A 25,823-nucleotide genomic window follows, 5' to 3' on the forward strand; every position below is an offset into this window, starting at 1 on the left:
CTTTGTCTGGGAAAGGGAGCAGAGAGATGGGTCTGTAGTTTTTCAGCTCCCTCGTGTCAGCGGTGGGTTTCTTGAATATTGGGTTTATCTCATCTGTTTCTAATCTGAAGGGAAGGTGGCAGTCTCGAAGGATTGGTTGATAGTTCGGAGGAGCTCAGGTGCTATGTTGGTGCTGGCCAGGTTGAAGATGTGATGAGGGCATGGATCTGAGGGTGCTCCTAAGTGGATGGAGTTCATGATTCTTTGGGTGTCCTCTTTGGTGATGGGGGTCCAAGTGTTCAGGATCTGGTGTGGTACTGGGTCAGCGGTGGTTTTTGTAGACAGTGTGGGCGGGTTTTGGTTGTTGAAGCCTTTGTAAATGTCCTGGATTTTTCAGTTGAATAAGGTGGGGAGTTTGTTTTAGAGGTCTTGGGAGGGAGGGATGGATGAGGTGTCTGTCCCAGGGTTTGTGAACTCTTTGACGATGGTTAAGAGCTCTTTGCATTTGTGAATGCTGGTGCTTAAGCGTTCTTGAATGGTGGATTTTTGGCGGCTTTGATGTTCTGGTGGTGTGTGGTGACTGCGTTCTTGTAGGCTATGTGGTCTTTGGTTGATTTGCTGTTCCTCCATTTCCGTTCCAGTCAACTGCAGGAGCGTTTGGACTCTTGTAGGTCCATTTAGGTGTTCCTACGGGTTTCCTGAGGGGGTCTACACTTTTGCCGCATTCTGATAACCACGACCGTAGATTACGTGTGACTTCATTAGCGTTCCCTGCATCCGGTGGTAGGGAGTTGCTGAGAGAATTGGTGAGGTGAGCTTCTGAAACTTTGCCCCAGCATCTACTCGGGTGGCAGGGGGCATAGTAGCATACTGTGTTCTTTGTGAAGGTAAAGTGGACGCACTTGTGGCCAGTCCAATGGTGTTCGGAGGTGTGAGAGATAGTGATGTTGTTCCCAGCTGAGAAGATGGAGCCAAGGATGTGTCCGGCTCTGGGGTGGGAATGTTTACAAGTTGTTTGAGGCCAAGCGTTGCGAGGTTGGCCAAGAGGTTTGTGATGTTGGGGTCATCGTGGATATCAAGGTGGAAGTGTAGGTCACAAGTAGAATGTAATCGGAGGAGGCAAGTGCTAGGGGGAGAAGAAGTTGGCAATGTCTTTGCAGAATTGATGTCAGAGTCTCGGTGACCTGTAGATGAGTGTGCCATGGAGGGAGGAGTTGGAGTTGGTCTGAACCTGGAAGTGTAGGTGTTCATGGTCGGCTGAGACTGTGACTCGTTGGTGGTCGTCAAGCGGAGGGTGTTCTTGTAGACTATAGCAATGCCTCCTCCAGGCCACTTGGCTCTTTCCTTGTGTAGTTGTCTGGGATGGCCGAGGCGATGTCCGGGCCCAAGGTGGGGGTGATCCACTTTTCTGTGAGAAAGGCGACATCCGTGGAGGTCGAGCGGAGGAGGTCCCAGACTTCTACTGCATGCTTAACAAGGGCGAGTGTGTTGAGGAGTATGCACTTGAGGTGGTCATCCGTGCTTGGCTCAGGGATGTGTGGATGTTGGTGGAGGGTGCGGGAACATGAGCGGCGGCACGAAAAAGGTCCATAAGTGTTCCGCGGGTCGGCTAGGTGGCAGGCTGAGGATCTTCCCAGGTTGAGAGTGCGTAGTGTGTTGGGGTTGAACAACCAGATGGAGCAAACGTAAGGCTCATCAGGCCGAAGATTCTGCGATGCCTCCACCCGGAAAGAATTTGCAATTTGACTTTGACGCTATTGTGCACCCTAGATCCACAGAATGGGTTCCATGTCAGGAGGTGGTAGTTATGTGCAGTCTAGACTGTGACAGAGTTTTGAGAAAGATGTCCAGAACACCCTCCGCTCTGGGTGCCCTCGTCTAGCACTACCTGGTAAGGTTGCGGAGACTCCGGAACTTGATCCGCGTATGGTAACTTTCCTAAAAATGTACACTTAAGACCCCAAGAAGGGGTTTGACAGAGCCTAGAGAGGTTGCCAGGATGAGTTATTAGATATTTCTGGACCCCTCACTAAGATTTCAGACTTAGCCCTGCAGGCTAAGGAAACGCAAAAGATAATTGACCCTGAGATCTTGTTGGAATGGAACCAACGAGTCATTTGTCTGTTAGGAAATGCCAACTGTTCCATTTCCACAGAACATAGAAAAATCACTCCTACTTGGCATTGACCCGAAATTGCCACAGTTAACGCCATCAGATGCAGGTCCTTCAGCTGATGGGCTTCTGTTTGGAGATAAATTTGTCAAAGATTTGGCCAAGTATGTGGCCACCTTCTCGGCCCTGAACAAAGCCCAAACTTCGATTAAAAGGGTGTTCAATAGTGGCCTTTTTCGCAGGGCCGGACATTTCAGAGGTCAAACGTCAGTCCGTTTCAGCCCCCAGGTTTCCAGACCATACTACAGAGGCAGAGGTTCCTCAAGTTTTCAATCCAATGCCAAATCTACCCAGTGAGAGGACAAGGATACAGAGGTTGAAACCCCAGAGGACCTCACAGAGGAGGACAATATGGCCAAAACCCCGCTCAATCAGGTAACACTTATTCTTGCTGGGGAAGTAATTCTGGGGGACAGAGTAAGTCTGTTTGTACACAATTGGTCTTGCATCACACAAGATGTTTGAGTATTAGAAACAATACAGGGATATCATCTGGAATTTTATTCAAATCCCGAACAGTACTCCATTTCCCCTCCTCTCCTTTTTTCCCAACAAGAGAGTTCTTTTATAGATCAGGAGGTCAAAGCTTTACTTCAGAAAGGGGCGATCGAACCTTCCCTTCCCCATCCCATGGGGCTCATCAGCACAATCTTTTTGGTCCAGAAGAAGGGAGGGGGTTCCCGATTAGTACTCAATCTTCGCCACTTCAACTCATGGATTGTCTATCGGCATTTCAAGATGGAGGGCATTGATCTCCTTCTAGACCTTTTGTTGGAAGGAGATTGGCTGGTCTGGTTGGATCTCAAGGACGCCTATCTGACCATTCCCATTTTCGCACCTCATACATGTTTCTTCAGTCCTTCTGGAAAATAGGTGTTAAGAATTCTCAGCTCTCCCCTTCGGTCTGTCCTCAGCTCCTTGGTGTTTCACCAAGATTATGCGCCCAGTCGTGCAATGGCTCGGAGAACAAGGTGTTCGTCTTATAATTTATCTCGACGATATTCTAATAATGGTGCAGGAGAAAAGTTTAGTTCTTCTCCATCTTTCATGGACATTTCAACGGCTCAATGATCTGGGGTTTATCATAAATCAGAAAGAACTGAGGAGAGCATTGTCTGCTCCTTCGATTTCCTTGAGGGTTCTTGCCCGATTGGTGGGCCTCCTTGCTTCATATATTCAGGCCATATTTGAAGGCCATCTCCATTACTGAGCCCTTCAGAGAAGGGATCCTACATCTTCGCAGGGGTCTTTCCTATTTAGAGCAGGTTATTTTGTCCCAAGAAGCCCAGACAGAAATACAATGGTGGTTGACTCATATGGATGCCTAGAACAGCAGAGCAATTTATGCCTCTGTTCCAGAGATTGTCATAGAGTCAGATGCCAGCAGATGGGGCTGGGGAGCCAGATGTGGACAGATGGAAACATGGGGACGCTGGTCCGTGGAGGAACTTCGAATGCACATCAACTGTCTGGAACTTCTAGCAGGCTCTTTTGCAGTGAGGACGTTGTCATCAGTCAAAGCACAATGTTGTATCCTCTTGAAAATGGACAACCTTTCCTCTGTCAGGTACATAAACAAGCTGGGGGGAACCTGATCCAAGATGCTAGTAGAAATTGTGAAGGACTTTTGGCACTTTTGTCTAGCTCATCAGATATCTGTCACAGTGGAGTATATTCCGGGCAAAATGAACGTGATATCAGATAGGAACTCCTGATATCTTTGGGATGTCAGCGACTGGAGGTTACATCCCAGAGTTTTTCAATTTCTCAACCTTCTGTGGGGTCCCTTTTCAATAGATCTGTTTGCGTCCCATCTAAATGCGTATCTTCTGCGCTTTTACAGTTGGAGACCAGATCTGCAAGCTCTCAGTTCGGACGCCTTCCTTCAGTCCTGGAAGGAGGAATTGGCTTATGCGTTTCCCCTTTTTTCGGTGATTCACCGAGTTCTCTCCCAGGTCCCTCGACAGAAGGCGGAGATGGTCTTAGTGACTCTTTGCTGGAAAGCGCAATCCTGGTTCCCAGTGGCGGTGACCCTTTGTTGAGCAGCTCCATTGCGGATTCAGAGATCAGAGGATCTCTTGTTGGATCCGCTGGGCCTTCCACATCCTCTCATTCTGGAAGGGCAGTTACCACTCATGCATGGAGGATTTTGGGAGATTGGAACAAATCTCTCAGATTTTGGAGAGCACTAAATTCTTTCTCGCCCAATCCGTGTCCCCTAGCACGCATAAAAGGTATGCTTCCGCTTGGAAGTGATGGCTGGATTGGTGAGGTCAAAGGGACGTGGATCCCCTGGGGGCATCAGCGCAAGTGATTGCAGATTTTTTGTCACACTCAAGGTTTAGCCTATAGAACGGTTAATAATTTCTGGTCAGCCATTTCAGATAAACATCCTAGAATTTATGGTAAACCGGTTGGCGAGCATCCACTGATATGTAAACTTCTATGCAGCATTAGATTGTAGCGTCCCCCCCAACCTAAATATTCGGTTTTGTGGGACGTTCATATAATTTTGAAATTTCTGGTGGCATGGCCAGCTAATGAAGGTTTAACCAGGAAACAACTGTCAACAAAACTAGCTATGTTACTTTGTCTTATTTCTTGCAGGAGAGTGTCAGACGTTAAAGCACTGGACATTGAAGGTAAAGTATTTACTCCTAACGGAGTCTCTTTTAGAATCATCAAACGTACAAAATTGAATTCTACATGTATTTCTTATCCAAGTTTTAGGGATAATTCTAAATTATGCGTAGTTAAATGTCTAAAAGTATATGAGGATGTCACTCGTGAATTTCGTAGGTATCCCACTGGACAGTTATTGATTTCTCTGCAGAGGCCTGTGTCCTCAGCGACTTTGGCCAGATGGGTTAGATGATTACTTCAAGAAGCAGGAATTGACATTTCGGGCTTTGAGGCCCATTCTGTTAGAGGGGCTATGGCTTCGATAGCATTTAATTCAGGATCCAGATTAGAAGATATTATGTTGGCCGCTGACTGGTCTTCAGATTTCACCTTTAAGCTTTTCTATCATAAACCTATTGTGGATGTTGCTTCTGGGATTCTGGATCAACTTTAAACTAGCATAATCAGAAGCTTCCGGTCCTGACATAGAATCAAAAAATTTCCAGCTTTCCTGACAAGAATTTTCAATTCTATTAAGGACACGGGGGTGAGGATTATCCCTCCTGTGATATGATTAATTTAAAAAAATGTTTTATATATGATATGATGTATTAAAGTGTCAAAAAAATATCCCTCCCGATATGTTATGGAATATTATGATGTTTTTGCTCAATCAGAAATATTATGGCGTCATTTTTTCTGTTTACAGAGGAGAAGGCTACCTGAACGGTTTCCAGGGAGTGGTTCCTGATGTTCTTGGACGTTTTCTGCACCAGTTTTGCTGTTCCCTCGGTTTGAAGGGGACATGGTTCGAGTTTGATTTAGTTGGAGTTTTGAGTCACTAGATGAGCAAAGAAAGAGGACCTCTTTCCTAGCCTCTGTGTCCTTAATAGAATTGAAAATTCTTGTAGCGTAAGCTAGAAATTTTTTGATTCATTAAGATAATGGCACGTAGCTATTTTTATGGTTCATACTAGAAGGGTTTGATCCGAACACAAAGGCTTTTTTTTTTTTACTTCTTTTAATGTTGTATCTGAGTTGGTTTCCACTTAATAACTGTGTGCGACTTTGGATTGCAGTGTTTAATGACAGGCACTTGCCACTGGTATGCATAGTACTTTTTTACCATGTTTGGTCGCGAGTCGTTTGAATTGTGATATGGTCATGACTTATGTTTTAACATGGATGTCTATAGATCTATCCTGTTAGTAGATTCCATTATGCTACCATTTACTTGCTGGCTCGCGTTGAACCGACATTAATATTTCCTCGGTGCTATGCACTGTTCAGTACCCGTTATTCACATTTAATTTTATAATGGGTCTTCTCTTTATCAGCTCTTTAACCCCTACCCTAGGGGTATCACAACTATAACTATAGTACTGCTAACAACTGAATGTCGATTTGTTAACCACAACACAGTTTTATTACCTCAAATTAAGTTTTCCTGACAGTTCTGTTCACCTCCCTGGTTACATAGATGGACGTTTAGACAGCCCTGTGTTCTTTCATTTAAACCTTACGCTTATTTGACCCAGATTGTTTCTTCGAAGTTGCACACTCCATGGTTTGTATTAAGTAGTCGGGGTAAACCTATAATATGTACACTATATTATTCATAGTTAAATCCACGTCTTTACAGTCCCACTACAGACTTACTTTTCAACAATACAATGAAATATATCCTTATTTTAGTTCTCAATCTTTCCTTTTTTTCTCTTCCTTCTCGTTTACTTTTTTCTGTGTAGATATAGGACTTATCATGGCCCTATAAACTGCTAATAACACCACTCAACTTGGAATACTTAGAATTCGCCCAGATTGGGGACATTACCGAGATTAAGGTCTTTGGACCATATTGTGACAAATGTCCTACCATACATCTTAAACACAGGTAATTTTTCACGTTACCCCGTACAAATTGGCTCACGATTTTCTACATGATCAGTGAGCAATTTACACTTCATACCTTTATTTTTCCTAACACATTAACCTACAGATACATCATTATATTTCATCTTTCTCATTTGACTGATTTGAAATGCGCACAGGACTCATCATTTTACTTTCCTTGTAAGTTGACAGGTTTGAACAGTGTTTTTGACCATTTTCTTACCTTTTGACTTGTCTCGGACACAGGGTCTCTTATCTATATCTTTTGGTTGCGGTTTTAATATACTTACACACACTTACTGCATGTTCACCTAAGCAATATGTCTTTGCACTTATATAACTCACCCTGGTGGTGTTTGTGGCCTCTCTGGAATAATTAAAATATGGCATCCTCTCTCACCTATGGACCATTGTGGATATCTTTTCATGTTTGGCAACTGAGCTCCATTTTGCTTTGTTAACCGTGCTCTCCAGAAAATACATACATTCGTCTCTTCTCAGCCTTGAAAAAGTCACTGTGTGACAAAATACGTGGTGGCTGTTATCGCGAAAGATTGACTACGGATTGTTAACATATGGATTGAATAAATGTGAATTAAGCAAAGTCAAGGCAGATGTTTGATTGATATAAACAAACCACGAGGTTACTGCTAAAGAGGATCGTCGTTGGAGTATCTTCAAAGACTGATCTAAAAACTGTTAGACTTCTAAATAACTATTAATTACTGTTCTACATACATTTGCTGGAGTGCTGTGGTCTTAAGAAAGACGTCATATTGACTTTGCCAATGCTTGTTTTAGGTTTATACTATTTACATTAAGGCAGCTATGTATATTTGTCAGGGACGCTATGGGCTAACGTATAACAGACCCGATTCAATTAGGAGATTCTTTTTTTTCACAAAATTGCTCTAATTTAGGTGTTTCCCACCTAAGATTGACCCTGCTTCAATGCATCTCTTCCTCTAATTTTTGTTTCTAAAAAAACATTTTCTACTGATAAAATGTTGGCATCTTTGCTAACACGACATTTAACGGGAGCATGCGTCCTATGTAGATACTTAAATTGCCCCATGTCACATGTGGCACTCTCACACGTTTTAGCTTTCTAGTCAACAGCTTTCTACACAAGAAGTCAGGAAAAAACTGAATTGTTCACAATAGTCACATTAAACATTTGACCACTAGGTAGCATTTACAGTACATTATTTTTGGACAAGTGCCAGCCACGCCGCTGGAGGGAATCGGGGAAAAAAGAGAGCAAAATAGATCTATGCGATCCCAGCTAAACAAGCAAACGACCGCTGCAGCCTCTGCTATAGCACACATCTGGACTTCTGCACACACTACGACACTCCCATCAAACTCTACGCATGCGCACATAGAGGACGTGTGTCGTCAACACGTTACGTGGAACGTCAGACGGCCCCTTCCTCTATCCCCAGATTAGAGCTGCTCGCAGCCCCCGGGACAAGGTGCCACGGATCGAGCGCGCCCGGGAGAGGCTCTGGGTCACCCCTCGGAGCCGCAGCCCGGGAGCGTGGAGCGGGCGGCCGGGCGAGCGGTGCGGTCCCGGCGCGGGAGGCCAGGGTTGCACCCCCAGAGCGGAGGAGGCCGCCCCCGCTCCCCTCCCGCTGCCACCCTGCAGAAGCGGCATCAGCACCACCCCCCACCCCTATCCCTCCCGGCCTTCTCTCTCCCAGCCTTCCCCGACATGACCGCCAAACTCAAGGAGATAGTCAGCCGCAACAAGCGGCGGTACCAGGAGGACGGATTCGACCTGGACCTGACCTGTATCCTGCGCCCCAATCTGACCCCTCCGTCCGGCGCTAAGTGCTCAGAGACTGGGAGAAGTGGTGGTGGTGGTCAGACGTTCTTGAGAGTATGCATTGTGCAGGATCATAGCCTAAGGTATCATGATGGATCGGAAGGCTAGGCCCCGCCTTTAGCCCCTGGTGACATGGGAGGGGCGACGACCCTTGACATCACATGAGGGGATACCCTTGAAGTCACTTAGATCATCAATCGTTATTGTCTCAGGAGCCGCCTCCCTCCCTTTTATCTTTATATTGGGCAAACTCCTTGCGGTCAAATGAGTGGAGAACCCACCCCCCTATAGCTTTTGTATCATACGTGCGGCCCAACTCCTTGTGGCACAAGAACGAAGGTTATCCCCCGCAGTTCCCTAAATCTCGAAGAGGACCCCAGCCCTTTGTATCGTAGATAGGGATGTGCCTTGGATCAGAGGATAACATGGCCAATCAGTCAATTTCTTCATAGAATGAGATGCGCCTGTTCCCTAGTGTCCTGAGAATGTATGCATCCCTGGCGCCTTTAATCATACGATGATATGTCCCAACCGCTAGTATAGTAGGATGTTCCCTGGTTTTTCCTGGCGGGATGATGAACATCCCCTCGTATCGAAGAATGGGATGCTTCCACGCCCTTTTTATTGCTAAATGGGTTGGTAGCAGCCACTCTGTAGTGCCAAGAAATGAAATGCTTCCCACAGTTTCGTGTAGTAGGAGTGCATGCTTCTCATCCTCTATCCAGCTGCCCGTATCTTAGGATGAGTGGTCACTTGAATAATGGCAGATGACAATGCAGTCCTGGGAGCAAAGGAGAGTCGTTTACGGCTTCTGGTATCTCCGGTATCTTGCCCAAGGTTCGGGATGTGACAAGGTGGGAGGCTCTTGACCTCTTGGATCACAGGAGCGAAATAGAGGTGAACATACCCTCCCCAAAACTAGCTGCGTTTAGTTTAACCTGATGACGCTGGTGGAGTAGTATGTGGTTATCTATATTGGATGTTTCTGTGTTACTCTGTGTTTTCAGTGTGCATCACTGAAGTGCGGGCGCTGTCACTGATGGCTAATCAGTGTGACAGGCCGCAGAGGTGCCCAAAGCGGGTAGTCTCGCACGAGAGCGCCACATTGCTTTCGTTTGTCGTCAGTCGGTCATCTGGTTCCCTCAGTCTACACTGAATCCTCAAGCCGAGTTCGGAAGGAATCTTGTGTGAAGCTGAAAAACGGTTTTAGAAGACGCCATGGCTGAGCGGGACAGGGATCAGTGTGCCCCCACCTCTTTACGTAGCCGTGCGGAGGGGAGCTGCACAGCATCCCCCTCCGAGGCCCAGCGCATGCCGCGCAGATGGTACAGGCAAGATCTGTGTTCGACAGCGCAATGCGTGTGGCTGTCTGTCTTCCTCTTTGCCTAACTGTGGAGGAGGGGTGCCCGTTACATGCGCCGCTGAAGGGCTTACTACGCCTGTACTGACTGTGCCCGTGCCTCTCTGATGGGGGAGTGCGCAGCATTGGGCTCCCAATTTGGTTTGTTCGGTTGCACTGCTGATTGATTTGTGCTGATTTGGTGGAGCTTTTCCGTTCTGCCTCTGGGGCGCAGGCTTCCCCTTGCTGTACACATTACATGTTTTGGGGTATGCTGTTACTCATGCGCTTTCAACTAGGGAGCGGTGCTGCTGTCTTGGAACAAGGAGGGTGTGCACCGGAGCCACCATCGTCTTCCGTCATCAGATGCGCTCAGGTGATGTAGAGTTCAATGCTTGTATTGCTGTATTAACTTAAACAGTATAGTCATTTATCTGCTTGCAGCTTTATTTGTCGCTATGTGTGCCTTATTTACCAGAATTGTTTTGACTGCTTGTTAAGGATGTTGTTTACTGTTTTTGGTGGGTGGATTGACTTTGAGCTAATGCGTTCGCGCAGTGACCATACTTTACCGCACTCCCTGGCCTGGGCACGACGACGAAGGCACTTTGCTCTGCAAGTGCTACAATCCCAGTTAACTTTCTACCTTTCCAGCGTTTTGTTCGCCGTGCATTAGCTCCCTTTTTTTTACTACATTTGTTTGGCACAGTAGATTTCGTTTTCTGAAGATTTTGTTAGCGATTCAACTACATGATAATAAGCCCATGGTCAAAATGTGCTTCTACTCTATTTTATTCTTTATTATGAATGTGATGTTTTAGGATCTTGGCTGTTTATGGGCTTGCTACATAATATTAAGGCTGACGTTTTCCTTGCCTCCAGCCGTCTTTCGACCATTTTTTAAAAATGTTATGTTGATTTGTATAGTGCACTAATGACCGTAGAGGATGTTGAGGTCCTTGGGCAGATGTGTGGTTCCCAAGGTGCTTATACAAAGAGCCATGTCTTCAGCTTCTTGCAGAATTAAAGAAGTGGGGAGTGGGCTCTGATGTGTTGACACAATATTTGGATCTTTAGTCCCCCTTACTGAAAGAAACCCCAGGCTTCTGTCTTTCAGAAATGGTCCTTACTGATAAATACATTTTGGCCATGATGTTATTATTAATAATGTGTACTGAGCAGGTGTTAGTGATCAGATGGGTTGCGAGGTTGCACAATATTGAGGACATGCCATTTGTAATTGTTTTTCTAGTCGGTCCTGTGAGTTTTTAAAGAATTGTTCTTTATTAGGGTTTTAGCTTTCACGTTTTTACATGTACATTTGAACAGAGGTGCAGATGTGAAGTACGTTCCATGGTGTTGTCATTGCATCTTTTTCTTCAAGTAACGAGTAATAAATAATGCTTTCTATAACTAACGGGTCGAATGCCTGGATAATCACTAGTTAAGATTCCTGAGCTATTTCTTGTGCAGTTTCACTTGTGATGTTGTGTGTTTTTTTTTTTTTTGTGAGCCAGCCCGTTGAGATATCACATCATAAATTTTAGTTTTCGTAAAGTACCCCTGGATTTGTTAACAGGGTATTTACGCATTGAGGAATGAAAGTGTCCATTCAAAATAAGACATACTAAGTAAACACTGTACGATAGCTTTTATCCTTTTGGATGGGAGGAGCAGACTGGATATCTAGCTAGCCAGTAGCAGAACAGACCATAGAACACAGTGAAGAACTTGGCATACTAGAAGGGTCCTCGGTGTGCTTTTTTTAAACCAAATAACAAAACAGAGTCCATAAAAGCACACACTTTCGCAGTGTTATTCCTAAAATCAGACTAGGAATTCAGGTGGGTGAGAATATTTTGTAATGATGAGAAGCATTTATTGTCAAAGGGAATGCACCTGGATCGGTTGCTCACGGCGATGGACCAATAAAGGGGAGTGTTTAGGCTTCGGGTAACTGCTCAAAAAGTTTGTGGACTTGTATTTGAACTCCTAAAGTGCTGCAAGAGACGATGGAATTAGATTCCGGACGAGGGTTTGATTAATAGATTGTGAAGCAGAGGTGAGAACAAAGCATGCTACCTTCTCCTTCTACATTTCTTTTTGGCCAGTGAAGGGACAGTGAGTACATTGCAAAGGTGGACCAATATTTTAGTGCCATACTGGGAGCTGTGGGTGTTTTGCTGAGAGTGAACATAGTAGTCACTGGATAAGGCGGGGATGTTTGTAACGTTACAACTTTTTTAAATTGGGAATCATTGTGTGTCATTTTCGCCCCATTCGAGTTGTGATTATTTCTAATAAATTTGTTACTGTCTGCACACTACCGAAAATACATTTTTAGTTAAATGAGCTTAGTTAGTATGTATAAGTAAACACACAAACTCTTCATTAAAATTATATTCTTTCTTTTTGGGGTTTGGCTGAGATTTTCCTAACATGGCCTAAACATTTTTGTTGGCTTTTCAGTGTTGCAATATAAGGGCATGTGTATTTTTAGGACTGGGTTACAACAGCTATAGCTTTCTCGATAATCTCCATGTAATACAATAAATAATATACATGTTGGGACTTCGGCTCGAACTTCTTCCACGTTACGTGAACTGCACTGCAGTGTCAGGGCTGGTGAGCCAATACTTTTTATTTCCATTTTTAATTTGTCTTTATTTTTATTTATCCTTGTGCATTTAAACTGGTTTCAGCAATTCAAGGTCATTAGTAAGTTTTCTCATTGCCAGTAAGAATCATATTTTCATTTTGAAGTGTAATGAAAGTCGAATGTTTCTATACCTCTTTTAAGTACACTGCCTTGTGGGATTGCACTCATGCTGTTTTACTAAAACAGTACTGCTGGTTAATTTATTTTTACAAGTTTATTGCAAGCATATGTCGCGATGTTTAGGACACAACACGTTTTCCTCTTTCTTTTTGTAGCATATGTCTGCAGTTAAAAATAAAATGAGCATCACACCAGCTTGTGAAGGACAGCCATTTGGCTATGCCAGTGCTTGTCTATGTGATGTTTCTGACCAGCAGTTTCTTTCCAGTGTAAAGCAGGATTGTATTGCTAGCTGATACATCTATAATAATCATGATTTTCTGAGCATGTTATTTTACTTTGTTGTAATAAAATTGGCCGAGGGTATGAATGAACTCCTTATTAAGCGGAACAGTGCTCTGAAGTGATTGCCTGTTGAGTTTGCTGCCTGTAAATGTATTGTTCCACTTTAAAGTGTGTGCTGATTTTCACGGTGGCTACCCCATATCTTTTTAGTTGACCTGTAAGGTTGGGATGACCACATGGGTCTCTAGCATTTTCTGAATCGCCTACCACAATTGTAATGAACCCTGAGATTTTAAAATTAAGTTTAGCTTGCTTTTTTATTCTGAAGAATTTACATTCAAGATAAGGTTGCTTATTTTGAGTTTTTGAAACATGAAACTTTGCAGATGTGTTCTACTGTTGATAGTCCATAGAGCCTTACTTCCCTCTTCCTCTGCTCGCTAATCAATGACTCACTGCCATTTTTTGATGAACTATGTATTAAATCTTTTTGGCAAAATCCTTCAAGTTATTTGGCCAAATCCTAATTAATTCCATCCTTTAGTAGGGCATAGTCAATTCAACGGTGTTATGCTCTTGTATGCACTCTTGGGTTTATTCCCAGTTAGCTTGCATTGACACCCGCTTTCTGGTAGTAATATTCCTTTCAACAAATTTAATACTAACCTTAATGAGGAAAATATCTTGATATGTGCCAAAAGAATCAATTTCTACTGGTGGTTCAGTAATAAAGACGTAGAAGAAGATGCCTCAAAGTATTTTGTCTTAATTTCTACAGGTCTGTGGCATGAATGGCCCAGTGGGAGTACATAGTCTGCTTTAAGTGTCTGTGTGCTGACTATTCCATCATACACTTTGCTGTGGCCTGTACTGGGAATGTCACCACGTAGGTTTTCTACTGGTGAGATTCCAAGGAAACCCAGGGCAACAGGGTGGAAGGTTAAGTGAAGATTGAAAGAGCACTGTGGGAGTTGAAGGAAGCAGTTGTACTATGTTGCTGTTGGTGGAATAAAGACTTCTACACACTACTGTGTCTGGAGTGTAATCTTAACATTGTCTCCACCAACACTCCTCAGGATTTGCCACTATTCAGACCTACATAAGTATTAATTGGAACATTTTGGCTGATATGTATCTTCATAAAACTTTGGCAACTGCATTTTCTTAAATGCTACACAAAGCGCGTTAGGTTTTTAGCAAGATTTTAAGTAAAATGCCGCTTTGTGGCTTACTATTGACTGTTGCCTGAGTGTGACCGCTGCAAGGGAGCAAGAGCATGTTCAGAGTTCTGTGGAGGGTGCCGGAGTCAAAAGAGAATGTTCCATTCGTTGCCGCTGCGCTCATCACCAGAGTTTGAGCTGTGGCGTGCTGGAGCAGTAAACCGAGTGAATGCCAGTTGTGGGAAGAAGGAAGTGCGCCATTGGCTACCACTGCGCGAATCGCTACAGAGCCTCCCTCTTTCGGAAGAGAGCACATCATTGCCGGTAGGCTTGTCATTTGCCTGCAGTCATACCGCTTTGTTTAACACGTTACATGGAAACGGGGTGATCAAGGAAACTTCCTTGTTGTCATCGAGGGAGCACAGTGGGTAGTCAGTGACTTGTTCCAAGTAGGAAGCACCATTCTGGTTATCTATAAAATAAGGAGTTGATATCCTAATATCATAGAAAAAGGAGAAGGTTTTTCTGTATCGTGACTTCAATTTTTTTTTTTCTTTTTTGAGCAGCTCAAACTAGGCAATTTTGCAGCATTGGGGAATCCTGGACACAGAAGAACATACATGTTTAAACATTTGTTTTAGTTAATTATTTTAATTTGTTGTATTATGTGCTTTAGTTTGTATTTAGTTATTTTGCAGTTACTAATATTACTGTTGTGCATATGTCTCAACCCCCTCAACGTTTAACATAACCAGGAGAGCCCATCTTGCCTGTGAAAGAGGAAACTGCTATTTGACTCTTATTTGGGGGCAGTAAAAGGTGGGGGGGAGGGTCGGGATTTTCAGCGACCAGGAAGCCGGCAGTACTTCTTCATATCTTGGGGATTGAAGGATGCAACATTTATGAGTGTGTGGAAGAAATTGACACTGTTAATGGTGAAGGGAAGCCCAGAGATATGTTTGAAAGTTCCCTTACTATGTTGCCAGAAGGATTTTAGGCCACGTATAAATGTAGTAATGGAAAGACACAAGTAGCCAATTACGTGGCTTCTTTGAGGAATCCAGTACGTACACGTTGTTTTGACTAATTAGCTGATACACTCATCAGGGCCCAACTTGTACATTGTACAAATGATCCAAGGGTTCAGATGAAGTTACTGACAACAATCCCTTCTGTCAAACAGGCCATTTAGGTCACTGAGGGTATAGAACATGCAGCTGGTTGGACTAAGGAAATTAGAGGAACTGATTCTCGTTCTTTGAACAGAGTTTCTACTCAATCTGACATGGTCAAGCCTGATAGACTATCTGGAGACAAGACAACAAGTGAAAACCAAAAGAATGTTCTCTTGAAATCTGGGAGCAGTAATGAAATTGTAGGAATTGTAGTACAAAAAGAATCCAAGTTCAGATGTTTCAAGTGTAGAAGTCCCTTTAATTTCTCAAAGTCCCCAGTGCACAGCCAGGAATATAGAATTTCACAATTGTGGGAAGAAGGGACATTTTGCCCAGGTGTACAAAAGTGTGAAGGTGCATAAAGTGTCGCATGTACCTGGATCAGATGTGCCTGAGGAGAATCAAAATGTAATCTTGCGAATAGCATCAGTTACTGCTGATGTAATGCAAGTAAATATTACAGTTGACCCATAATAATGCTTGAATGCAAAGTTGACACTGGGGAAAACATATTACTGTTTTAGCTGACTCAGGGTCTCTGTTCACATTGGTGTAGGTGAGAAAGATTGGGAGACAATATGTAGCGAGTGTGGAATTACACTGTTAACCCCGATACTTATAGTTAGGACAGACCCTTGGTACCTTTGTTAGCATGCAGGAGTTTGGACAATGCTTTCCCATGTATAAAGAGGTGGGTAGAAGATTTAATGGAATATAATTTCCAACTTCATTATCTGCCAAATGTGAAAAACATAGCCGATTTCCGGTCACAGTGTCCTGTCCACAGTACAGTGAGGTACAAAGCTATAATAGACTACATCCTATAGATTAAGGAAGCAGCTTTTGGGAGAGAAGAGTTGGACAGTGAAGCTGACAGAAATGGAGGTGAAGCAGTTGGTTAAAACGTTTGTGGTGTCGGGATGGCCGGATTTCAATAGGCATGTGGGTTTTGCAATGCCAGGGAGTAACTGTGTATCAAAGAGGGTAATCTTTTGTGTGGAAACCATGTTTTCCCCCCTGCGGGACTGTAGAACAAAATTGTGAATCTTGCTCATGAGGGGCACTTAGGCAGAAACATTACCAAATCAAGAATTGGAGAGCGATACTGGTGGCTGGATTTGGATAGGCCGGGGGGGGAAAGTAGTAAGAGATTGCATTCAGTGTGCATCTAGTGACAAGACCTGACTAACTAGGACTGTTCCTTTGTCACCATTGTGGTACCGGAAGAACTGTGGACAATTTTGGGGGCCTGACATACATAGTTGGGCTGTTTTGATCTGTTGCCATCAGGTGAAAGATTTGTGCTAGTATTAACTGATTACACTTCAGTTGGGTTGCAGCATGCCATGGGAACACTGTACCCACCTAAACAGTATTAGAGTTCTTAAGGGATGTTTTTGCTTCAGAGGGGATTCTCAAGTCAATCTCTCACAGACCATGGGGTCCAATTAGTTTTGGGTGAGATGAGGGAGTTTTTGAAAGAGCTAGATATAATTTATCTACTAAAGCACTTTATGCACCACAAGTTTATGGATTGGTGTAATCTGTGAATAGGTTGGGTAAATGTCATTCGTGAATGGGTTGGGTAACGTATCTGCACAGACGACACTGAAGAGAAGTTCCATTGAAAGCAGTGCTCAGAGAAAAATTGTGGGAACACCTCAACACATCTAACATAGTGACTAAATTGTCACTTTTCCAGTGTTTGAGGGGGAAGGCTGGCGGGGTCTAAACTCAACACCGTGTGGTTGAAATTTGGTGAGAGGATGAAGGTTGTTGACTCAAGTGATGTGGAAAGGTATCAAAAGAATTACAAGCAACGTTTTGCTGACCACTACAATGCATATAAGCTAGACTGGCATGTGGGTGATTGTGTTTTTGTTAAGAGGCAAGGACGGACACCAAAGAGTTGGTCCAGATATTGGGGACCCAAGCACACTGTCCATGTTAAGATGAATGTGATGGTGGTGTTAGAAGTATGTCCAGGCTGACCAGGTTTGATTGGAGGGGCAAATGTAATAAGGGTGTCCTATCGGATAAAGAGTTCATGGAGACGAAAGGAGGAACTCTTTGTATTCTCCGTGCAGAGAAAGCACCCTCTTACTTGTTGGACTATGAACTACTTGACAAGTAAGAATTGAATGCACATGTTTCCTTTATGATATAGCACATAGTATCAGTCTTTTCATTACTTAAGAACTAAGGCCCTCATTACGACCCTGGCGGACGGTGCAATGATGGTAGTAGGACCGCAAACAGGCCGGCGGTCATTACCGCCCCATTATGACATTGGCGGTTTGGCATATACCAAACAGCCAATGTACTGCTCCGGCTGCCACAGCGGTAATGACCGCCAGGCTGGAGACAACGGTCTCCAGCCGGTTGGCCGTCACTAGTCTGCCAGCGGTATCATGACCCTGCATACCGCCATGGATTTAGTGGAGTTTTGAACCGCCACGAAATCCATGGCGGTAGGCACTATTCAGTGCCAGGGAATTAGTTCCCTGGTACTGATTGGGGTTTCCCACTCCCCTGAGTCCACCCCCAACACCCACGACCCCCCTACCACCCCTCAAAGGTAGTAGGACTCCCCCACCCCCCCTCACGCACACTCACACACATACATGCACACATAAATGCACACATACATACACAGAACATTTCCCCTACACACATTACACCTCCAGCATACATACACACATTCACACGCACTCCCCCATGCACTCACACATGACACAACACCCCCCCCCTCCCTTCCCCTGACGGACGATCACCTTACCTGTTTTGGTGTCCTCCGGGAGGGAACGGGATCCATGGGGGCTGTTACGCCACCAGCACCCCGTCACCAGAACACCGCCACTCCGAATACTGGGACGTAATTCGGTGAGCGGTGTTCGGATGACGTGGTGGTGACGGTGGAGCAGCCTCCACTACACCGGTGACAACCAGTATGGCTGCTGGCGGCTCTCCGCCCAAAAAAGGGCAGAGGGTCGCCAGCAGTCATTATATGGTTGGCGGTCTTCGGCCCAGCGGAACCTCGGTGGTCTTAGGAAAAGACCGCTGAGGTTGAAATGAGGGCCTAAGTATGTTGCTTCCGCCGTTTAGTTTGCAACATGTTTTAATAAACTAACAATGTTAAAGCAGTGACATTTACTTTGAGCTTCCTGGATTCACTAACCATATGCTTGCTGGAGTAAGCCTCAGCACCCTAACATAGTTAATATCTCAACGTTTTTTCCCCTGGGTCTCATTACCCAAGAGTGAAACATTTTAACTGGTCAAAAATCCATGAAACCATCATTATCTCAGATATATCACTCCCAGGTGGGTGTAGAAACCCCAGATTTTCTTTTTGGAAGAATAACTGGATTTAACAATAAACTAAAAATACTGGAAAATTAATACACTGATCTGGAAATCATTTTAAAATGTAATTAATTTCAACACAACCTGGATCCTAATATTGTCCCTTCTTTCTAATACTATATTAATTTTCTGTTCTTTGTAATTTGAAGAGTAGAGCTACAGATATTGAACTGCTAGAGAATAAAAGCTCCTCATTACTTTTCCATAATCCCCATTTAAAGGAAAGGTATCCGATTATTGGGTTTGAAATTTTGAAATTTCTTATTGGCGGTGATGCAAAAGGACACTACAAAAGGATGGCTAAATATGCAGTCAAGATTAAAATTTGCTCTCTGTTGCTCAGTTGTCAAAAGTAACACCAGTCAGTTGATTGTTAGCTGTGTACAGTTATGGGAACTAAGGAGGAGGGATTTGTAGTCTCAAATCTGTATACAGTTCCAGGCGAGTGATAAAACAAGTTGTTACAATTGAAGATAAAGACAATGCTTTAACTTTGGAACATTTCCTGTACAATATTCAATATGTTTTAGTGAATGGGTAATATTTTATTGTAGTTGCACGTATTTTTGGTATTGATGTACTTATTTAAAGTATTTTGATCTATTTAAGGACCCAGTACTCCACCAATCAATGTTTTGGTAAAAAAAGAAAAATGTTGTGGTTCCTATATAATTTAGCTGCTGAAATTAGATGACGGACTGTTGGCAGAACAAGATCTTTGTTAATAATGGTGTCCATTAAAAAAAAAAAAAAAAAAAAAGTCAGCATAAAGTGTGAACTACTAAATATAATGGTTTTGACACACTGGGACGCATTGGACATGCACTCTTGAGAAAAGCAGAAGTGTGAAAAAAAAAAGAAAAAAAAATCCAGGTTGGGGGGTTGTAGGGAAAGTGAACTTGCAAACTATCACCAGATTATTGCTTGCAAAAATGCAGTTCACAGAGGAGTACTCTTTCCAGGCCTACGTCTGTAAATACAGGTGAACTCATGAAAGGTATAAATCTGCACTAATCTAAAGAAATATATGTAATGGAATAGTTTTGACTTTCTTTAATAATTGGGTCCCTAATTACGTCTGGTGTTACCTGAGGCCTTAACGTGTGTGTGTGTGTGTGTGTGTGTACACACACACTCTGTAGCCCAATAGCCACCTGGATATGTTATGGATTGTATTCATTTTATACAGCAATCATGTTAGACCTAACTGTGTGAAGGGGGGATATTATCCCATTTGAATATTCTAATACACTTAAGTATTTGCTTGCGTTGAATTAAGGGTCATCGGGCACTTATATTAATAATTAATTCTGTAAAAATGTTAATAATGTTGTACTTTCAAAATATTCATGATTTTAGGTAAGACATGAAGTTAATGAAGGCATCCAGTAGTGGCTCTTTTTATATTTATATTTATGATTGTCACATGGTGTTCACGTCATGTGATTTAAATGTGGGTCTAACATTGAGTTCACTTTTTGGAGAAAAAAAAAGCCGGTTCCTCAGCTGAAATGCGCCGCCATGTGGCCTTGCAAAGAAATAAAATTTAGCGTTTTGAATCCTTTGAGCGTCGGAGCCTGTTCCATGGATAGATAGAGAGATATATATATGCATCACATTGGCACACAAATGAGTTTGATTCAGTTCCAGGGATTACAATGGCAGTGTGTGCTTTTTGAGACCAAAGATTTTTTAGGTCTCGGCTGCACAAAGCATGAACTGTCTCGAAGAGACTTATATACAACTCAGTGGGCTTCAGCCTGCCTAGAGACCCACCATGTGTCCACTGCTTTGTCAGCCTCTTATGCTTCATTTCCGTTGGTTAATGGCATGCATGTGTCATGCCTCTTCTTGTGTTCAGCACGTCCCCAGTGCCTTGTGGTACTTGTATCCACCACTGCTCCCATGTTAGGAGCTTTTTGTGTTTTCACTTGCTCCGTTCTTGTGTTTTTTTTTTATTTTTTATTAAAAAAATAATAATAAAATATATATATATATATATATATAATACTTTCACTTCCTGCCCTTCTGTTCCTGTTTTTTCTTTTCCCTCCCAACCCTATCCCACCATTTAAGCAGTTCACCCACTTAAGGGGCCACAGGAAGCATGTGTGTAAGTGCTGGCCATAATTTAAATTGTCATTTCATCAGCTACATTGATATAGCCTGTCATTTTATGTATCTTTTTAGTATCACTTTAGTATTTTTGTTGTATCATGGAAACACTTTTGACATTGTTTTAGCCCTGGGATGTGTGGGATTACAAGTTCCATTTTGGCTAAGTTGCGAAGCATTATGGCGTGGGGATGTCATTACGTCATGCACTATGCTCATTGAGACTTGATTAAAATAACTAAAGTTGATGTAACCTGAATGTGGGTTTATACATGCTTTCTATACCCTACTGTCTCCATGAATATGTACTGTGCACGATTGTTGCAACACAGGGACACTTTAAATATTGCTTAATGCCCTTTGTAAGCAGGGGCTACAATTCCTATTACTGATAGGTACACCTACCCCTTATGTTATGCATCTCTATTTGAATGAGTTCATGCTGATAGTGGAGTTTTTCCCAGGTGCGTGTAGAGGCTAATGAGCAGTGGCACAAACTCGGGTAGGTAGAATAAGGTTCAGTTAGGATGAAGGGCAATTCCTTGTTCTATCAACTAACTTTTTTTTGTGGTAATAGGCCGTACTATTGGTAGTTACTAACTATAGTGAAGGACAGCAAAAGATTCCATGATGACTATATAGAGCACTTATACATACCAACAGATGTAGATTAGCTGTCTGAGTGGGGAATGCACTTTTATTACCAACAATACATTGAAGAACACTTGAAATTTGTGTGTAGAATCCTGATGTACACAAGATGTGTTAAAGTGACCAGCCTTGCTAGACAAGATGACACTACTATTCTTCAGTGGTAAAAGACATTGACGACGGCAATAGCTATCGGACTGCCGAGACACATTTACTTTACCAATGCTTGTTGCTTTTAGCCTGTGTTTTTGTCACATCGGTGATAGCCAGTAGCTGCCACAACAATAGCATTTTTACAAGAACTGTCCAAACAAAGAACACATTGACAAAACCAAAAGGCTGGTAACCACAGCCAGACAGATTATCTTTGCCAATGTTCGTTAATCTTTGTTTCCTGTAATTTTGACAAAACTGTTTTTACACTAATTTTCTATTATTTTTTGAAAATCTATCAACCTCATTTTATTAAAGTATGTCTGAAAGAAATGTTAACTAAAATTGCACAGTTTAGGAAAACATGTTTGTTATAATTGCTATTTTCTTTGTACATTTTATTTTGAAAGCAAAGGATCATCAATCTGGCCTTTAGGCCACTGCGAGTATTTGTATTTAGCCAGATAGCATTCCTGGAGCTTTATAAGTACCCTCAAATTGTTAAACTTTACAAATGGGTATACATTTTCTTTTTAATTTTTTTTTTTTTTTTTTTAATTCTGTAAGGACTGTCAAATGTAAGCTGGGGTCTCATCATTACTTTACAGTTGGCGTTAATGAACCCTGAATACAATTTCTAACAGCTTACAGATACAAATTGTACCTGAACTGCAGAAAATGCTCTTTCACAGTTGCATAACGTTGTACTGTGAATCGACAGCCAATGGGTTTGTGCTGCAGAGTTTTGGGCCTACTTATCCAAAGGACAAATAAGCATGAACGCTCAATGTTCTGGGCATCGGGTGATAGGAATTTCACACTCATGTGGCCAGATACCTCGGAATTCCAACTTAAATATAGCTCTAAGTTCTTCTGTTACAGAAATTGGCTTTTCGAAGCAAAATATCCCCTACTCCAGCATAGGCCTTCTCTATAGCCCAAGTTGGCCCAACATGGTAAGGGTACTTTGTATGCTACCATACAGACCATAAGCCTTTGTGATAAAAAATACAAGGACCTCTGGCCTTTTAATCGGATAGTGGTGGAAAGTCCCAAAGAGATGAACATCATAATAAAGGCTTATTAGGACCTCAAAAAAATGAATGTTATACAAATATTATCCCAAACTCCCCTTAGCAATATTTAACTAATATTAAAATAAACATCATAAGCATTATACTTGAGTGTAGTCCCCAACTCAGTTTCTGATCTTACAGCCCCTCTTACTCCTTTTACTGTGTGCATTAGCTATATTATGTTCCAATGAAAAATTGGATACATTTGACAATTACTTAGTAGCACTAGATGGTCAAAAGTTTCCTCCTGCACTGAAGAAAGCATTACTTTTGAGTACTCTGGTTAAAGGTCAGTGTATTTTTAGGTTTCCATCGCAGGCATTCGAACCAAATGGCCAACCAATTCAAGATATGTTCAAAGAATCTAAACGTAGACTTGAATCTACTGAGGAGTTTTTGGCGAGGCTACTGGAGTTATTTACCAAATGTATGTTTGGTCCCATCACTGACAAACTGATTCAGAATGAATCACTTAATTGTGCAATGTAAAAGTAAAAACACTCAAGACTGTGGGTGCCGAAGAACACTACACTGAAGGATGAGGTAGATATTGCCAAAGTTGTTGAACAAACAGAATATTGTGTGAAGAAGATGGAAAGGAAAAATAGTACTGTAGGTCATGAGATTTCAGAGGTTGGGGCTGTTGCTAAACCAGATAGGGAGGTTGTTGCTATCATCAAATTGCAAAAAAATATTTGAGGAGTAGTGGGCAGTCTAAACTGCCCACCAAGTGCTGCTGCAGGTGTAAGAACATGAATCATATGGCAGACTCCAAATTCTGCTTTGCCACAAACAAAGAATGTAGAAAATGTGGTCGGGTAGGCCATATTGCTAGAATATGCAAATCTTCTAGTCACTGTGAAGTTGCTGTAATTTCAGACGCTTCCCTTGTAGGTACTTAAGAGTTTGACAGAAGTTTGACTGTTGATAGTGAGGGTGAAAAAGGCATGGAGTGTAAAAGGACGAGTAGACCCAAGGCCATATTTTAATTGAATGGTCAGCAAATACAGTTTGTGGTTGATAGAGGGTTCGTGTACACTATAATTCCCAAAAGCATGTTTGAGCATAAATGAACTGGAGTTGTGATGAAGCCCAAAGACATTTCCCCACGGGGATATTAAGGGGGATCCATTGACATTATAGGTTATATGGATGCGAACACTGGGTCTGAAAATATTAATATTCATGGGAAGGTATATGTGGCTGATCATGGACCACAGATCTTTGGGTGGTTACATATGATCTGCACATTATCAGTCCGAGGGCACCTTCCCATGTCATTGTGGTAGAGGATGATTCCTTGTCAAATATTTTGGATAGTGTGAAACCCATCTCTGGAAACAAACTTGGACAACCTAAGCGATATGTGCATCAGATCATGGTGAAGAGAGGAGCATTACCTGGTCAGCATAAGGTTAGGAGGTTACCAATTGTGGTGCATGAGAAGGTTAAGAAAATTATTTGAAGAAATGTTGGATGAGGGTATTCTAGAACCTGTAGAGGCGTTTAGAAGGATATCACCAGTTGTATTCATGACAGAGGCCGATGGATGTTAGATTTGAAGAGTAGATATCATTGGATCAACACCATGAGGATTCCAAGTCACTCACTGCATTCATCATGGTGGAGGTAACATTTCAGTTTACTTGCATGCCATTTGGGTTGTTGTTGGCTGCAAGTGTTTTTCTGTGTATGGTTAGTGAGGTATTTAAAGGACTCATAGGTATCCTGTAGTTTCAAGATAGTATACTGATTTTCAGAGAAACTATGTTGTACTCTGGCAAGCTTTTCAGAGAATTTCAGAAGTGGAACTAACACTCATAGCGACATGTTTGTTTCTTGAACAACAAATTGAATATCTTGGCTATATCGTTTTGGCAGGTTGAGGTTTTGGGGGGGGGGGGGGGTCCATAGGAGAGAGTAGCTCTCTCTCTTCTATGGACAACAACTCAGATCCTTTTATGGGTCTCATGAAGCATTATTCTATGCTTGTGGAGGGATTTGCCAACAAAACGGAATGTTTAAGGTCGTTACTTAGGAAAGGTTATAGTTTCATCTGTGATCGTGAGCTGGAAGAGCACTTTGTCAGGGTTAAAAAAAAGAAGTTTACGAGGCAGGAGTGTTGGCACCCTTCAACATCAGTCTCAAGTCCATGATAACTGTTGATGCTAGCCCCACAGGCTTGGGTGACATACTTTCCCAAAACCATGGGAGTAAGGAGAAAACTGTGGCATTCGCTTCAAGGACTCTTGCCAATTTCAGAAAGAAATTACTCTGATTGAAAGAGGAGTGCTGAGGGCTGCCTGATGTGTGGAATACTATCGGACATATGAGTGGGGGACAAAATCTATCCTAAGATATGATTATAAGCCCCTAGGCAAAATACATCTCCCAGGAGAGACTGGCAAAGGGTCTGCAAGGTTAGCGAGATTAGAATCCAGACTTCAAGAGTATAGGTGTAAAATTGAACAATATGATTGGCTGAAAAAACACACAGACGGATGTCTTGTCTAGGATGTTTGTGAGGAGTGCACTGCTGATGTTCATGGTGCCTCATTCAGTGTGACAATGAGGGTGCTGTTGCCTCTGTTCTGGATACTGTTTTAATTAGTGAGGGTGCATTTTGTGTGGAAGAATGGTGTCGGGAGGTTTAGGTGGATGATGTTTTGAAAGAAGTTATCCGTATGATAAATATGGGGAGTAGGAGAGAGTTGTATGCGTGTGCAACCATTGATCAAAGTATTAAATGAGATGTCTGTGCGTGGAGATAGCTTGCTCATCAGAAGTGGTACATTTGTTCCGCATCTTGGGTTAAGACCCTAACTTGAGCGTTGACCCATGAAGGGCATTTAGGCCAAACATTGACACAACATGGTCATCAAGATTCACCCAGCTTTGAGACTTGGTCACGTCCTGCATTGAGAAATGCCCCGCATGGAAAGATTGAGAGAAGAGACTAAACGTTGGAGTGCAATCGAATTTGGGACATATTGAAAATGTGAGTAAGCCTTGGCACAGTGTGTGTGGATTTCATAGGCTACATGAGCGACTTGCTGGGTGAGAGTAGATTTGTTTTAGTGCTTGTTGATGTGTTCTCGAAGTGGTTGTGTGTAAAGTTTTAAGAGCAATCACATCAGGAGTCACTATTCGTAACCTCAGCAAAATTATTTTTTAAGAGGGAGTTCGATCTGTACTTATTACTGATAAGGGTACCCAACTTGTTTCTAAT

The 25,823-nt window shown here is 42.6% G+C and overlaps 1 protein-coding gene across 2 annotated transcripts in view; it reads left to right on the forward strand.

Moving 5' to 3' along the window:
* The first annotated feature begins 8,087 nt into the window (after window positions 1-8,087).
* The window catches only part of PTEN (phosphatase and tensin homolog), a 303,421-nt gene continuing 285,685 nt past the window's right edge, over window positions 8,088-25,823 (forward strand). For both annotated transcript variants that reach the window (XM_069239896.1, XM_069239897.1), the window contains exon 1: window positions 8,088-8,460. In XM_069239896.1, coding sequence (XP_069095997.1) covers window positions 8,382-8,460 — 79 coding nt within the window. In that variant the 5' untranslated portion in view covers window positions 8,088-8,381. The remainder of the gene's footprint in view (window positions 8,461-25,823) is intronic.

This window comes from Pleurodeles waltl, chromosome 6 (genome assembly GCF_031143425.1).
Source record: "Pleurodeles waltl isolate 20211129_DDA chromosome 6, aPleWal1.hap1.20221129, whole genome shotgun sequence".
In the NCBI taxonomy this organism is placed as follows: domain Eukaryota; kingdom Metazoa; phylum Chordata; class Amphibia; order Caudata; family Salamandridae; genus Pleurodeles; species Pleurodeles waltl.